General features: G+C 41.1%; 1 protein-coding gene across 1 annotated transcript in view; it reads left to right on the forward strand.

Annotated features, from left to right (window-relative positions):
• LGR5 (leucine rich repeat containing G protein-coupled receptor 5) overlaps positions 1–17,454 on the forward strand; it is a 143,169-nt gene that overhangs the window by 86,684 nt on the left and 39,031 nt on the right. Inside the window, exons 4-5 of the mRNA XM_066368565.1 lie at positions 1,593–1,664; positions 17,121–17,336. Coding sequence (XP_066224662.1) covers positions 1,593–1,664; positions 17,121–17,336 — 288 coding nt within the window. The remainder of the gene's footprint in view (positions 1–1,592; positions 1,665–17,120; positions 17,337–17,454) is intronic.

Here is a 17,454-nt window from a genome sequence, read left to right on the forward strand (position 1 = left end):
ATTATTGTGTTATTTTATGAATATGGTAGCAAAATATAAAGAATCTAATGGGAATTCTTTCCATACTATTTTCCCACTAGCAATGAGATATATTTTTGTGACAGAGACAGAGAGAGTCAGAGAGAGGAACAGATAGGAACAGACAGACAGGAAGGGAGAGAGATGAGAAGGATCAGCTCTTTATTGCAGCACCTTAGTTGTTTATTGATTGCTTTCTCATATGTGCCTTGACCAGGGAGCTACAGCAGACTGAGTGACCCCTTGCTCGAGCTAGCGACCTTGGGCTCAAGCTGGTGAGCTTTGCTCAAACCAGATGAGCCAGCGCTCAAGCTGGCAACCTCGGGGTCTCAAACCTGGGTCCTCCGCGTCCCAGTCGAACGCTCTATCCACTGCACCACCTCCTGGTCAGGCAGCAATAATATACTTTTATTGCATCGTTGCCAGGTGTTTTCATTAGGTAGTTAGTCCCCATGTTCTGAAAAGAATTGTTGAACTTAAGTGAGAAAAAGTGCAAGTACTTCACAAAAAGAATGTAATTTATATCAAAGTATGACCATGAATAAGAAGGAAGAAGATATTTAATAGCCTCCTACTTACCCTTATTTCCATTTTGTCTAAGTTATATAGTCCTTATTCATAAAAATCTATATAGTCACCAAAGTAATTCTTTAAAAACATAAATAAAATTACATCATTTCCCAATTAAACCCTTCAAACAGAGTTTCTCATCACACTTAAAAAAAAATGTTGCCTGACCAGGTGGTGGTGCAGTGGATAGAGCATCAGACTGGGATGCAGAAGACCCAGGTTCAAGACCCTGAGGTCGCCAGCTTGAGCTTAGGCTCATCTGGTTTGAGCAAGAGCTCACCAGCTTGGACCCAAGGTCACTGGCTCAAGCAAAGGGTTACTTGGTCTGCTGAAGGCCCACGTCAAGGCACATATGAGAAAGCAATCAATGAACAACTAAGGTGTCGCAACGCAAAATGGAAAACTAATGATTGGTGCTTCTCATCTCTCTGTCCCTGTCTATCCCTCTCTCTGACTCTCTCTCTCTGTCAAAAAAAAAAAATGTTATCATGGCCAGCAAGTCCTCCATGAGATGACCTCAGGTTCTCTCTCCCAATCTCTTGCTCTCACTCATTTCTCCTTAATCACAACCAATCCTTTGCTGCTCCTTTAGCAAGTAAAGCAAGTTCCAACCTCAGGACCTTTGTACTTGCTCTTCCCACTTCCTCAGTAGCTCCTCCCAGATATTCACATGTTTTGCCTTGGTCTCTATTCAAATATCAGCTCCTAAGAGAAACCTTCCATGACCACCTTTAAAGTAAAAGTCTCACTCTTTGTTACCATTTATCCCAACTCCACATTTTGTTTTTTATTCATAGTACTTATCACCTGTCTCATGTTATATACTCATTCATTAATTTTAATTATCTATTGGTCCTATGGGAATCTAAACTCCCTAAGAGCCAAAGGTTTGTCTTAGGCTCTCCTGTTTATCTGACACCTAGAAAAGTGCCCAACACTGCTATAGTCAGTTACTGTTAATTGTTAACTTTCTTTAATACATTTTTATTTGTTTTAATGTGCAGTATGCTGCAGAATAATCACCTAAGGCAGGTACCCATGGAAGCTCTACAGAATCTGCGAAGCCTTCAATCCCTGTAAGTATAGTTGAAATTGTAACATGTTCTCAAGTTCAATTTGAGAAAGAGCACTTAACCCTTTCAGTAGTGCAGGGGTCGGGAACCTTTTTGGCTGAGAGAGCCATGAACGCCACATATTTTAAAATGTAATTCCGGCCTGACCAGGCGGTGGCACAGTAGATAGAGCGTTGGACTGGGATGCGGAAGGACCCAGGTTCGAGACCCCGAGGTCACCAGCTTGAGTGAGAGCTCATCTGGCTTGAGCAAAAAAAAGCTCACCAGCTTGGACCCAAGGTCACTGTCTCGAGCAAGGGGTCACTTGGTCTGCTGAAGGCCCGCGGTCAAGGCACATATGAGAAAGCAATCAATGAACAACTAAGGCACCGCAACGAAAAACTGATGATTGATGCTTCTCATCTCTCTCCGTTCCTGTCTGTCTGTCCCTATCTATCATTCTCTCTGACTCTCTCTCTCTGTTCCTGTAAAACAAACAAACAAACAAAAAAAAACCTGGGCTTGTCTGGCCGAAGCACATATGGGAGTTGATGCTTCCTGCTCCTCCCCCATATTCCCTCTCTCTCTCTCTCTCTCTCTCTCTCAATCCTCTCTAAAATAAATAAATAAATGAAATCTTAAAATGTAATTCCGTGAGAGGCATACAACAACCAGTGTACGTTATGCATTATCCAATAAAAATTTGGTGTTGTCCCAGAAGACAGCTGTGATTGGCTCCAGGCACCCGCAACCATAAACATGATCAGTAGAAAATGAATGGATTGTAATAGATGAGAATGTTTTATATTTTTAACGTTATTATTTTTTTTATTAAAGATTTGTCTGCGAGCTAGATGCAGCCATCAAAAGAGCCACATCTGGCTCACGAGCCATAGTTTCCCGACCCCTGGAGTAGCGAGGTTTCTGTTAACCCTTTGAGTGAGGACATACATGAATGTTAATACTACTCAAAGAGTTAAATGTCCACATGACCATTTCAGTAAATAAGTCATGAAAGACAATTTTCATTAGAGTAGCAGTTCTTCACATCCTCATTAAACAGTATGTGTGGGAGGGACTAGTGTTGGAGCTTTGGGTTTCAGGACAGAGACTTACTCATAACACTCTGGTCAAAAGCCTCTTCTACATGCTCCCAGGACATACCTGTACTTCCAGGATCTTGTCCTATATTCCTCCACCATTTGAAGTTCCTGAATCCGTATCAGGAATATTACTTTCTCCTTTTATCTAGAAAAATGGGTGTCACAATCTAGACATTTTGACATCTTCAATTTATCCTGTTTGTCATTTTTTTTTTAGATAATTTGAGCTGCCTTATAATGAAATTTGCTGAGTTAAAGAAAGAGTTCATTTTTTAAGTTCTGCACGTACATCAGGGATTCTCAAATCAATAAGCTAAGATCTAATAGTATATCTTAAAGCTTTACCGCACGGTGTTACAAACCAAGAGCTTCCCCATCACCACACACAGACATACAACCAATCCCACAGATACACACACCCCCCTCAGATTCACACATCACACAGACATGCACAGACACACACACCACATAGAGACACTGACACACAAACATCCACAGCAGTGGTATTGGTGTTCCCCTACTCTGAATCCACAAACTTTTCATCAGGAGTTTCCACCCTCCACTAATTAAAAACCTCTGAGTAAATAAAAATTAGTTATCAGATGTTTTGGACCTTGAATTGTAAACAATTGTTTATAGTGACTATTTGACAAGACTATGCCACCAGTATTTGGTCAGCAAATCTCTATTCATCAGCACGTGTAAGTGTTTACAATGTATTGCATGATTTCCAATATACACGTGTGTAATATACGTTCTCAACTTACTCACACGGGAGGTCCTCATCTGTCAAACAAAATACTGGCTTTTGGTCTAGAATGATGAGGGAGATAAATGCATAAGAAAGCCAAATAAATACTGCAGACTCAATTAAAATCATTGTAAAAAGCCCACCAGTTAATAATTATACATCGTTTGCTTAATGCCTTTTATTGAGGTGACACGAGAGAAGGAGGAACGTGAGATCTAGAGATGATACTTTCTTCCTTTGATCTTTTTTTTTTAAATGAAAGCAAATCTGTGCTTGAGACCATTTTAAGCTTTTCACTCCAGTCAAACAAAGTGACTTCCTAGGTTTTCACCATCCTATAGATAAACAAGCCCACAAGGGTCCCTTTGTGGCATGGGACAGGCCTGTTGCATTTTCAGGAGCTCCTTAATGACATAACAGTATCACTCCTCCTTTGTTGCACAGCCTTTTCCTGAAGGAGAGAAGCAGGCAGAGAAGCCAACCGCTCTCCAGTTGGGTTGTCTGTGGAAGGGCACGGGGTCTAGTGGCTGAATGGAAAGCGAGATAATAGCGGTGGCCAATAGGAACTTTAAACAGCTGTGAGGCAGGCAGAAGATAGAAGGATAAGAGTTTGTAACCAAAAGCCACTATCAGCTGAAAGAAGATCACAACCAGAACACACACAGAAGTGAACTCTTTGAGGAAAAGAAAACCATGAATCTTTTGTTCGCTCGAACTGGGTGGTGCCTCTCTGATAAAGGTGTTCAGATTTAGTTTCTTACCGTCTAGATATTTACTATTCACCAGGTGTCTCTTGCATTGGGTTTCTGGTTCACAAAAACAATTACCTTTGAAACTTTATAACTATGTGTTCCCTGTAAAAAAGCCAAGGGTTAACTTTCTAGTATGACGCTTATCACATCCAAACGGAGGCATCTAGATAGACATTTGGCCCGCAGGGCATGCCGGATCCTATCGGCTGCTATGTCTTGTTTGTCTGGGGTCCCTTCACCCAGCGCGGACAGACCTGTGTGAGGTGCTGAACGTTGGCAGACTATGCTGCCATGCCCTTTTTCTCACTGACATTTTCTTAAGCTGATTTGATACAAAAATTAAGATTTGACAAAAAAGCATAGACTTAACTACCAACCACACAGACACCAAATGGTACCAACGAAAGGAGCCCCTTACCCAGTGTGCAGGTTTGGGCAACAGTGAGCCCCTTTAAAATTTTACTATTGTTCCAGATTCCAGGTGTTTAATAGTATTTCTCCTGCTTCCTTTAAGCATTACTTTTGAGTCTACCGGTCATTCCAAACGTGCCATACGTAAGCTTTCATGCTACTTCCAGATCAGTGTGAGTAAGGAGGAGGGTGAGACTCATCTCATCCATGCTGCCAACACCTGGGAGACCTCTATTCAGTTACCCAGCTTTTCTGGGACTGCAGCAACCCTTGTACCTTCACCCTTTATCTAATAGCTCCTCTTATTTTCTCTTTTCCCTGAATTCACTCTATTTTTCTCGCCATTATTATTTTCCTTGTATTACACATGCACTCTCTAAGGGGCATTGCCACCCTGCTCCGGGCAGTGAGTGCATCACCCCTAACTACTTACCGGGCTTTGTATCTTCTGAAGGAGGGCTTCTCAGCCCCGGCTGCACAGGAGAATCATCTGGAGTATCCCCAAGCTGAGGCTGCACCCCAGAACAATTCAATGCAAATGTTAGTGTTTTCTGACTGGTGTAATTACATAGTTGAACTCTTCTTAAATAAAGATTGGGAAAACTAGTGTCCTAAGCATTCTTTCAGATGATATGTAGATAGTTCCTGAACTCTTTTTTTTTTTTTTTTTAAGGGAGAGGCCGGAGGCAGGGAGGCAGAAACAGACTGCCGCATGCTCCTCAATGGGGATCCGCCCTGCAAGGTCCCTATGGGGCGATACTCTGCCTATCTGGGGCCGCTGCTTCCTTGCTCAGCAACTGAGTTATTTCCAGGGCAAAATCGCTCCAACCGTTTGAACCATGTCTGCGGGAGGGGAGGGGTGAGAGAGAGAGAGAGAGAGAGAGAAGTGGGAGGGAGAGGGGGGTGGAGAAGCAGATGCTCGCTTCTCCTGTATGCCATGACCAGGAATCGAATCCAGGACTCTCTACAGCTGAGCAAACTGGCCAGGGTCCTGAACTGTTTTTAAACAGGAAATAATAACAAAATTCACACTTTGCCATTCAGTATGAACTTGAAGTGTACTTAGAATATGAACTGAAAGTCAGGATTGCCTTGTTTGTGTTTAATTGAAACAGCTCTGCCTATTAATTCTACTGACAACCTGCGGCAGGTAAAGTTAGGCCACTTGCTATATTACCGGATATTCAAATATCGGCCAACAGCATCAGCACTTCCTAAGATATGCAGAACCTTGAGCCTCATCTCTGTCTCACTTAATTAGAAGTTTGTTTTAACAAAATTCTCAGGTGACTTGTATAGCCAATGCATTTGAAAAATCAAATGTTTTAGTGTTCTGTGATACTAATTATGTGGCCTACAGACCAAAAATGATTGAGAACTACTGAACTAGATCATTGGTATACTTTGCTCCACTCATATAGACTTGGTTTCATTGAGTACAGTTTAAGAAACTTGATATATTGAAATTGGTAACACTGCTGTGAGGAAGAAACAGATTGTACTCATGTTTCAAGAGATGTAATTTTCCATTTATTCCGCATAAACAAAAGATATTTTTGCTTTGTGCATAATGAAAACAGATCTGTTAACTCTCTCCTGATGCTTACGAATTGCTCAGCTAAAAACTCAGAGGGCAAGCCCATGTGCTAGAGCCCAGTATCCTCGAGCCAGCCTTGTATAATGTGCACATTTGGCTTCTGACATGGATATGACTGCCCGTCACCAACTGGATTTTTTGTAATGTAATCAAATGTAACTTAATTTCCTTTCTGTTTTTTGGAAGGGAATAGGAAATGTAATCAGAATTCACAGCGAGTTGTATTTCACCAAGAAACTTTCGGCATTATAGTCGTTTCAGGACGAGGGTCCAATTACAGTGATTGAATGGAAACTCAGAATTTAACCTTTCCATACCCTCACACCTTGTATTAATAGTTAAGAAACTGAGCTATAAAAAAATTTTTGCTTCATGTTCTGATAGTCATTAGTGATGTTTAAGCATGTCATTGATGAAGTTCAAGACGGTCAAAGAAAATGACATATCCCATTAACCAGAGTATCATTCAATGCTTGTTGGTTTTTATTCCAAGTCTACACTGCCAAAGGTAATTGGGGAGTATGCACAATCACAAAAATAATAGTTTGGTAGATAGAGAATGAAAGGAGAACAAAGCATATCTTCAGTACTATCTCTATGCTCCAATTAGCTAATATTCACCTTCAGAGTATAGGATTACCATTTAAAATCTAAGAAGAAGGTATAATTTCCACCTGGAATATGATCTGCCCATGCTTCTTATTATGATTCTGGTTTCAGGGCTACAGACTCCACCCCTTGACCTGTGAACTGTCAGTCACTTCACCCAGACTCTTTATAATAAGGTATTGCTGATAATAGTCCAAAAAGAGTAAGCAAGAGGGATGGGTGAGGAGGAAGCGGAGGGACACACAGCGCTGAACAGAAAGTAAAGCAAGCCTAGAACCAGCAGTGGTTTTCTCCCTGTAATATCCAGACGCCTATTGGGTTTCCAACCCAGGATAAAGACTGGAAAGGAAGTAACAGAAGACAAAGAGGTGTGAACAGACAAAAAGAAAGCAAGTGAGGTAGCCAAGAGGATAATTTAAAAGATCAAAGGGTTTTTGGTTTTTTCGGTTTTTTCGGGGGTTTTTAAGTGAGAGAGACAGAGAGAGAGACAGACAGAGACAGACAGGAAGGGAGAGAGATGAGAAGTATCAATTCTTTATTGCAGCTCCTTAGTTCATTGATTGCTTTCTCATATGTGCCTTGACGGGAGGCTCCAGCAGAGCGAGTGACCCCTTGTTCAAGCCAGCGACCTTGGACTCACACCAGCAACCTTGGGCTTCAAGCCAGAGACCTTTGGGCTCAAGCCAACGACCATGTAGTGATGTCCTTGATCCCACACTCAAGCCCGTGACCCTGTGCTCAAACCGAATGAGCCTGCGCTCAAGCCAGTGACCTAGGGCTTCAAACCTGGGTCTTCAGCATCCCAGGCCGATGTTCTAGCCACTGCACAACTGCCTGGTCATGGTTAAGAGTGGTTGTTCTTTTTAAAAAAAAAAAAAAAAAAGGAATGGTGTTAGTACTAGAGACATTATTCCATCCACTGAAATCCTCTCCAGAAAGAAAAATTACAAGCCTGCTTAATAAAAATACACCACAATTTTACTTTGTTTTGTTTTTATCGAAGTAGTGCCAGCCTTTTTTGTGGGATAGAAGTGGACTTAGAAGTTCTGGCAGTCAAGGGTTTTGTCTGTCACACTGAGTTCACTTCATAGAACCAAGCACAAACCAGCACCCGGTGAGCTGTTATGAGGAGGAGGAGTTTGGCCTTGTCCCCAACCTCATTTAAACATTAGAAGAAAGTTATTTTCAGACGCAAAGCCCTTTCTACGCAATGTTTACAAGAAACAAGTTCAAATTAGAGCGTTGTCCTCAGAATCACATATGAAAAAAATGTAAATACTTCCTACAAGAGCTCATGCATGAAAGATCCCTATATCAGGTTATCTGCCAGCGCTATGATAAATCACACTCACGGCAGTCAGAGTGAACAGACAAATACCTAAAAGAGAACATGGATGTTGTGGACGGAGAAGTAAAATAAACTTCTTTTAGCCTGGTGAGGTGAAATGAAGGTTAACTTCGGAAAGTAGATTAAACTCTTTGTAAAAGCTAAGGGGTGGCAGCTATGGGAAGGCACATTGTGAATGGGGCAGTGTTTCCCCCTTTTCAGGATAGATGGGATCTGTGATGAATTGTGAAAAGGCACAACAAAAAGCAGTAGAGTATGGGAACATTGCAAGAATAAACTCAAAATGTGGAGCTGATTAAACCGCACGGTTATAAGAGCTGCAGCCAGGCCCTGGCTGGTGACTCAGTGCATAGAGTGTTGTCCTGGAGCACAGAGGTTACAGGTTCAATCCCCTGTCAGGGCACATATGAAAAGCAACCAGTGAGTGCACAACTAATGGAACAACTAAGTGAAACAACAAATTGATGCTTCTCTCTCTCTCTCTCTCTCTCTCTCTCTCTCTCTCCCCCCCCCCTCAAATCAACAAGGGGAAAAATTCTAAGTAAAAAAATAAAAGCTGCAACCACCGATATTTATTAAGCACTTTTCCCTGCATCATCCCACTTCATCCTTGCAGCGACCTTAGTGATGAGGAAGCAAAAAGCTCAGAGAGGTTAATTGAGCATCTCAAGGTCACAAAGCTTGTAACGGAGTCAGGCTAATGAGTCTGGAACAGGGGTCCCCAAACTTTTTACACAGGGGGCCAGTGCACTGTCCCTCAGACCGTTGGAGGGCTAGACTATTAAAAAAAACTATGAACAAATCCCTATCCACACCGCGCATATCTTATTTTAAAGTAAAACAAAAAGGAAACAAATACAATATTTAAAATAAAGAACAAATAAATTTAAATCAACAAACTGACCAGTATTACTATGGGCCTGCTTTTGGCTAATGAGATGGTCAATGTCCGGTTCCATATTTGTCACTGCTAGCCGTAACAAGTGATATGATGCATTTCCAGAGCCGTGATGCATGTGTCCCGCGTCACCAGAAGTAGTACTGTACGTGAGCAACACTGCTCTCACTGACCACCAATGAAAGACGTGCCCCTTCCAGAAGTGTGGTGGGAGCGGATAAATGGCCTCAGGGGGCCACATGTGGCCCGTGGGCTGTAGTTTGGGGACCCCTGGTCTGGAATAAGAATTCTGGTGTTTCTGGCTCCAAGATGTGCCCATTTTCCCACTGCACTATGTCACCTCCCCCAGGATAGATGGGGTCTGTGATGAATTCTCCCCTCAAGGGAGAACAGGCACACAGAATGCACTGATGCCAGGGAGAAGAAGGTGCTGAAGGAATCACGTGCTCCTCCAAACAGGCTTGGGAAGGTTTGCAGAAAGACAAGTTGTGTGCTTCAGAACAGAAATAAATACATTGAAGAAGAGAAGGCAACAATATTTTTTATAGTATGGCCTGGTTAGTGTTTTGCTTTTTTAGTGTTTCCCTCTGCATTTGGTTGTTTGATTCCTCATTACCTCTAAGGCAGAACTTGACTCCGCTTTCCTGATGAAGAAACTATAAGTGAGAAAGGGTATATTGTCTCCGTTGCAAAGGTAAAAGTTAACAAAGACAAGAGGGACAGGTATTTCAGACAAAGGGAACTGCATGTGCGAAATCTTGTGGAGTAGGGATTGGGGGGGAGGGAAGCTGACACATGAAGAAACAGAAGGAAGGTCACTGTGGTTGAAGCAGGAGGAGTGAGGTGGGGAGAAGTGAACAAAGAGCCTAGTGAGGCAGGTGCAGCCCAGTTCCCGGGAAAGCCATTAAGAACATGTCAAGAATGTTAGTCTTTATTGTAAAAGCAGTGGGAACCCACTGGAGGGCTTTAGGCAGGAAAAGGCAGGGTCAGATCTGGATTACCGAAACTATCTAAGAGAGAAAGGAAAACTTGGTCAGGATGCAGCAGTGGAGATGAAGCAAGACAGATGGATTTGGGAAATATTTAGATGGAATTACTAGTATTTTGGTAATGAATTAGCTATGAAGAATGAAAAAAGAAGAGATGTGAAGGATGATTCCTGAGTGGTTTATGTAAGCATATGATTAATGAAGCCTATCGCTGAGATAGGAAACACTGGTAGAGGACTACATCTGGGAAGGGTGGGGAAAAGATAATGACTTTGGTCTTAAACAGGTTTGAAGAGGAAAGACTAAGTAGAGGTAACACATAGACAGCTTGAAATCCAGACCTGGACTTGAAATGAAAGTGAAATTTAAGTTAGGTCCTCCTACCATGCATTTCCCTTCGCCTAACACTTCATTGGAATGATCTGGTTATCTGGCTACCCTGTAGAAAACACATCCCATAAAGGTTGGGACCATGTCTGCCTGGCTTACGGCTAGATCTCTCACAGCAGGGACAGCACCTAGGCAAAGAAAGCACTCAAGAAATACCTGCCGAATTAAATGAAGCCTTCATCTCTCAGTGATGTTCCAAACTGTTGCTTAGGACCAGCTAGTCTCCCCCAGTTTGACTGAAGCCTGGATTCTCTGATCTCCAGGCGGCACACTTATCTCAGCACCCTGGCTTTTGCTACCTGCCCTTCCTGAGATGAGAGTTGAATCCTAGCGGTTTCTTCAAGGAGTTTGGGGTTGATCCATCTACAAGAATTAACTTTCCCATTGTCTTAGCTAAGGACTTTCTACTTTGAGAATAAGGTTCAGGACATAATATTAAGTCTTAGAGGGTTGATGGCTGAAGGCCCAGAAGTATTGTGGGAAGGACGTGACTGAGACAGAGAAATAAGAGAGAAGTTCGGCTAGTAAGGTGGATGGAAAGATGTGAATCAGAATGGGAAGTTTAGGTGAAAGGAATGGTCATGTGGAAGAACTGACTCCTAACAGGGGAATGACCTAAAATACAATCTCAGGGAGGCTAATCTGGCAGCAGCCTACAGGATTAATTGAAGAGATAAGAGATCAAAGGCAAAAGGACCAGCTCAGAGGCTGTTGCTGTAACACAGGTGTGAAGAGATAAGAGCCTGAACTAGACAGTGGAAATGGAGAGTCTCCGAGATGAAGATAAATGGAGAGCCCTGGTGAATGATTGGCTGGAAAGCAATGGAAGATTCAAAACTGACCCCCAGCTTTCCAACGCTGGTGGTACCTGGGAAGCTACCGGTGCCCCTGACGAAAAGATCTTTGTTTTCTATGGAGAAAAATGAAACTGAAGAAGTTCATGCTCATGTTACTTTGATTATCTATGTTATAAAATTCACAGCAGTGGTGACCTCTGAGAACTGAACAACTTCATGTAAAGTGACTTTAAAATAAGTTTCTCTCAGGACTCTTGCACTCCCCAGTGACGCCAGAGAGACAGAGGTTCGGTTCAGCTGGGACTTCATCTGACTGTTGATCAAGCCAGCTGACTAGTCTCAAAATTACTGCACTTCAGCGAACCTGCTGACTTAATCTCTCCCCAAACTGGAAAAGTGGGAAGAAACTTTTTTACCTTTTCAGAGATAAGTCTAAAGCAATAATTTATCTTCCTGGTTTACATTATGTTTACCAACAAATAATACAGAAAAATACTAGAAAAAACAAAAGCAGAAATCCCCACATAAGCATTCATGATGTTTATATATATTCATATGCTTAATATCTTCCTAGGAGGTGGGTGGGAAATTTCATTAAAATTTCACATTGTGTCCATTTCATAAATATTTTTTTAAAAAAAAAACAATACTAACAACAAAAGTGACTCATAATATAATGAAGAATTTATATATATCAATATGAATTCAATTTGTAAGAATTCATATAGGTAAAATTCTATTCTAATAGTATTATTATACTGATCTTCTGACTCTAATGATCCATTGGTTCCAATGCAATAACATTTCACCGTAGCGAAGACTTAAGGTACCTTGTGGAATTGTATTATACACAGGCTTAGAACTACATGATTTTATTTCATAGCAAGAAGAATAATAACTGAAATGCTTTTCTTCCCAAAGGTTTTATAAAGGGACTAAATCACTGGGGTTTTTTGACTGTTACTGAATTGTTCAAAATGGTCTCACAAAATATACAAATGTCTGTATAAGAGAGTTGGTTATTTCTTTAAAACTTACAAAGAAAAATGTTTATCTAAATATAAAATAGCGATGTCAGTCAGGAAGATGCCATGATGCAAAATTTAAAAGAACCCTCATTTATTAAAAAGAACCTTCATAAGCTATTATACCTGCAGCTGCAACATTCTTCACACCTTTGCTTTTTTCCTCTAGTCATTCATGTTAATAATTGACATTATTACAGTCATCTCAGATATGAAACCAGCCAAGATCAATGGCTTATCTTTTGACTAATGCTTTCTTCCTTATAGTTATGGCTCATCAAAGACATTCAAACAAAGATATAGGTTTGTGTGATCCATTGGCAAGGTATCATATAAAAGATATATGTAAAGGATTCTTTTTCTAGAACAACAATAGCAAGAATGAGGTCATAGATTTTCTAATCCCCACAATAATGCCATTTAGAAATCAAAAAATTCTGTCAGTGGTGTGGAGCAGGTTGGCAAAATATTTCTCTTAAAAAAAGAAATTTGTACAATTAACCCTTTACACATGAAAACATTATGGAAAAAATTTCAGATGGAAAGTGAAAAAAAGAAATGAGCACTTCTTTTTTTGTCATTGCCTGACATAAAAGATTGATTTTTTTTCTTTTTTTAAATTTTGACAGAGACAGAGAGAGAGTCAGAAAGAGGGACAGATAAAGACAGACAGACAGGAAGGGAGAGAGATGAGAAGGCATCAATTCTTCGTTGTGGCACCTCAGTTGTTCATTGATTACTCTCTCATATGTGCCTTGGTGGGTGGGGGCAGGAGGCTACAGCAGAACGAATGACCTCTTGCTCAAGCAAGCAACTTTGGCCTCAAGCCAGCAACCTTGGGCTTCAAGCCAGCAACCTTTGGGTTCAAGCCAGCAACCATAGGGTCATGTCTATGATCCTACGCTCAAGCCAACGACCCTGCGCTCAAGCTGTATGAGCCCTCGCTCAAGCCAGCAACCCTGGGGTTTCGAACCTGGGTCCTCTGCATCCCAGTCTGATGCTCTATCCACTGCACCACCACCTGGTCAGGTACTAATATTTTTTTTTATATCTGTTACCTTCCTAGCTCTTTATTACATAGGCTACATTGATATTAAAGAACTACATTCACAGCAAACATACAGTCATGTTTTATTTTTAGTTTATATAATACTGGGTAACATTTGTCCTTTTTCTTACATGGGCTCCATCCACCCAGTTGCCAAGAATGGACCATCGAGTCACCATAGCTTCCTTGCCTCCCACTCCGGCCATATCAGGAGAGTCCTATGTTCTGTTAGGGAAGGCTCATGGACTTAGTGCCCTTATATCAGACTCTCCTCTCCACTTCCATCTTCTTTCAGGCACTCATCTTTTCTCACCCTGATACCTCCTGCTGCCTTGCCCCGTTCTTTCCCAGTTCCTCCTGTACACTGCTCTCGTGGTGACCTTTCTACAGCCAGTCCCACTGTCCAAGTGTTTCATTTTGCAGCGTATAACTGCCTGCAGGTTTTTATGCATCTAGCACATTATTGATGGATACTTAAACTCCAAGATTATATTGCTGAGAACTTTCTCTGAGAATGTGACATCTATCACATGTCACTACTTCTCCTTTGCCTTTAGAAAGAAGATGGTATATTCAGTAATGTATCAGGAATGAAACGCTCACACACACACACACACACACACACACACACAATGATAATACTAAAGACTGAAAAATAAGAGTGACTTCTTTTAAGTCTACTTGCGGACTATTCTTATTTCTGTATGAGAGATGAAAGAAGTAGTCTGAATTTCTCAGAACTAAAATGCACTGACAACCTAGCATTTATTTTAACTAACTTTTGATGAAGGCAAAAAAATTGTGTTTACCTTTTTTTCTCTGAATTATTTTGATGGTCAAAAGACAAAAACACAAACTGTTAACCACCTTCAAGTAATGTTGATTTAAAATCATCAAGGTACATTATAACTAACAAAGCTTCATTGTATTATTTTCTTTAATTATAAGCAATCCCTATAAGATAGAGTAGTGTTGTCCCCATTTTACTGATGTGAAAGTAGAGTTCTATTGACTTGGCCATGGTCACAAAGTGATAATACTGACTTGAAACCAAGATTCCTCATCCAAAATCTCTGCACTAATTTACAGGTTCTGAGCTGGCTACACACACACACACCTTGTGATTTGCATGAAATGGAAATGATAACAAGGAAACACCTTTAAAAAAATGGAACTGTATAATGTAGTTTTGTTGCTCCTGATAATGTTATAGAACCACATTTTTGTGCGTTTTTTATGTTCTGTGCAGTGTTGTTTTTCTTATACCCCACTGCTTAATTATTGTATTTTCCAAGCATATGAATAGGAAATGTCCAACTTCCCCAAAAGACCAGACTGATATAATTGTGAGTCCTTTGTTTACTCACAGAATAGGCACCAGTTGTGCCCTGCCAGCTGCTTTGTCTACAGTCTTAACCTTGTTCTGTAAGAGCCACCTGTATGACTGGCTGGATAATTAATCCCATACTCCGGGTTAGTCTGAGGATCATCTGTTAAGATTAAGTCAGAAAAAAAAAAAAAAGATTAAGTCAGATATTGCCTCTGAATGTGAACGACATACCTCTCTCTGAATTAGCTTTGAACCACTGAGGCGGGGTGGACATGGACTTCAAAACACTGTAGTTAGAGGGAGTATCATTTATTGGGAGCTTCTTATATGAAAAGAAATGTTTTAGTGCTGCACTCAGGATACCCAAGTATTGGGTTTGGGATTATTAGTACTCAAGTGTTAGGACTGTGAAAAATTACCCTGTCTTACTCATTGCATTTCCGACAGCAAATGCTCCAAGATTACAATGTAGAGGGCAAATTACATCCTTTTTCTGAGGTGGGGGGAAGTGATTCATAAAAGACATCTATCCAGAGAAATGGGCTTTTTAACATCAGAAACTAATCAAAGGTCACTTCCAAATCCAGCAGAAACTTTGGTAGTACCTTAAATATCAAAGGAGACAAGTCTAGGACTGAATGCTGAGAGAACCTTTTCCATAAAGGTACCCCCGGTTTTGCACTCCACTTTAAGGATAGTCATTTTCAGGACTCTTAGAAGCCACCAGATGTTTCAATGCATAAGCCACTGGCAACAGATGATATGTCAGCTAAAATGCGAAGTTCATATTATTTAAATAAAGTCTTCATTCTTTAATCAGTACTTCAGTCATTAAAGAGAGTTTACAGATTTGCTTTATTTCTCGTCAAACAATAACAATCACCTCCTCTTCCCCTGATGAAACGTCACCATATCTGAACATGGGCTAAGCATGTTGTGGCTGGAGAAGGGGGAAGAGACGGTTTGAGTTTTTCTAAACATTTCCAGCTCCACTTGTTGACAGAACCTTGTGATATTTAGAAGCTGTGCTTCTGCTGCCTGCAGTAATAATTGTTCCACAGCAAAATTTAATTGTGAGTGGACTATGACACTGAATGCTTAAAATTATTCCAAGTGACCGTATCTCCACTACTATAAAAACTTGGCCCACTCAGTCAGACATAGGAGCCAGAGGACAGGTGAAGCAACATTTGTGACCGAACGAGAAGAAGCCGCTTTCCATAGAGATTAGCTCCTTACCACAGAGAATTCTATTTCTAAATTGTTTAAATTTGGTGTGCAGGGGATTATTTTCTGATCCTGGTGTGCTTGCTACATAGGTTTAGTTTTAAATGCTTCCTAAAATATTTTTCAAAATCCACTCTTGATTTCCTAATCCCTCTCAATATATGGACTGTTTTAAATGCAACTCTTCTTTTTTTTTTTCTTTTTTTTTAAATCCTAGCTTTGAAAAATGCAAACAGATGTGTGCACCTTCAGAACAGACTGGGGAAAAAAGTGCGTGAGGGTTACTGGAGGCATAGCTGAGTGATGGTGGTTCCACCGTTCCTGGACCTTACAGAGAATTTTAATTATTTCTCTGTCTGGTCACTCCAATAAGAAAAGATACGGCATTGTAATTATAGCCACTGTTTGTGTTGGATTGGGGGAAATAAATATATTGCCCTCCCTTTACTGGCTCTGAAGTTGCAACAGCTCATGTTAACCAGACCTATATTTAGGTGTCTTTTCCCATTTAAAAAAAAAATGATGTGTGGAAAAAAAGAAGTAAAGGATAGGAATGCTGTTAATTTTATTATTCGTTTAAAATGACAGGAAAAACAAACATCTGTCCAATGCCAATGATCAGGATGAACAAGAAATCCAGCAGTTTTGGGGCTTCCCAGCCCTGTACTAAAAAAAAAGGGAGAGGCCCCTTTCCCCTCTCTAACAACCTTTAAAAATTACTCTGTCCCTTTCAAATACTAAAACAATCTTTTGCCAAAGCTTTATGAACAAATTAGTAGATTATTATGTTCGGTATGTTCAAAACAATCCAGGGAACAAACACAAAGGCATGTATTTGGCTTGGGGTGGAGGGAGGGGAGAAGGTGTCTTTCTCTTGGTGTCGGAAAGGAAAACTAGAAGGTCCTCACCTGAAACTTTATACCTCAGGTGAGGCCACTTCTGTGCATGAAAGCACGCTGCTCACAAGCCTGGAGAATCATAGCACCATGGAACTTTACCACAAAGGGGACCTCAGAAGCAGTGGCTCTACTCTTGAGTGAAGAAGAGAGCTTACCAAGAGAGCAAAACGTTCCAGGCATCAGGAGATCATGAGGCCCCGGGCCCTGTTTTACTATGTTAATCAGCATAGGCAGAGACTTCTTGCGAGGCCCATCTTTGCCTGGGCTTTGCCCTCATGTCCATATCTCTCCTGCTTTCTTCCCCAGGCGGCTAGATGCCAACCACATCAGCTACGTCCCCCCCAGCTGTTTCAGTGGCCTGCATTCCCTGAGGCACCTGTGGCTGGATGACAACGCTCTGACGGAAATCCCTGTCCAGGCCTTCAGAAGTTTATCAGCACTGCAGGCCATGACCTTGGCCCTGAACAAAATACACCACATACCAGACCATGCCTTTGGAAACCTCTCCAGCTTGGTAGTTCTGTAAGTTCTATTGATTTTTTCCCCCCTCTTTCCCTTTCAACAGTTTCTAAATTCACTGGAAGACCTTGGCCTTAAAGTGCTGGCCCTTCAGACCTTGAATAGGGACATTTTAAGGATA

This window comes from Saccopteryx leptura, chromosome 2 (assembly GCF_036850995.1).
Source record: "Saccopteryx leptura isolate mSacLep1 chromosome 2, mSacLep1_pri_phased_curated, whole genome shotgun sequence".
Taxonomy (NCBI): Eukaryota; Metazoa; Chordata; class Mammalia; order Chiroptera; family Emballonuridae; genus Saccopteryx; species Saccopteryx leptura.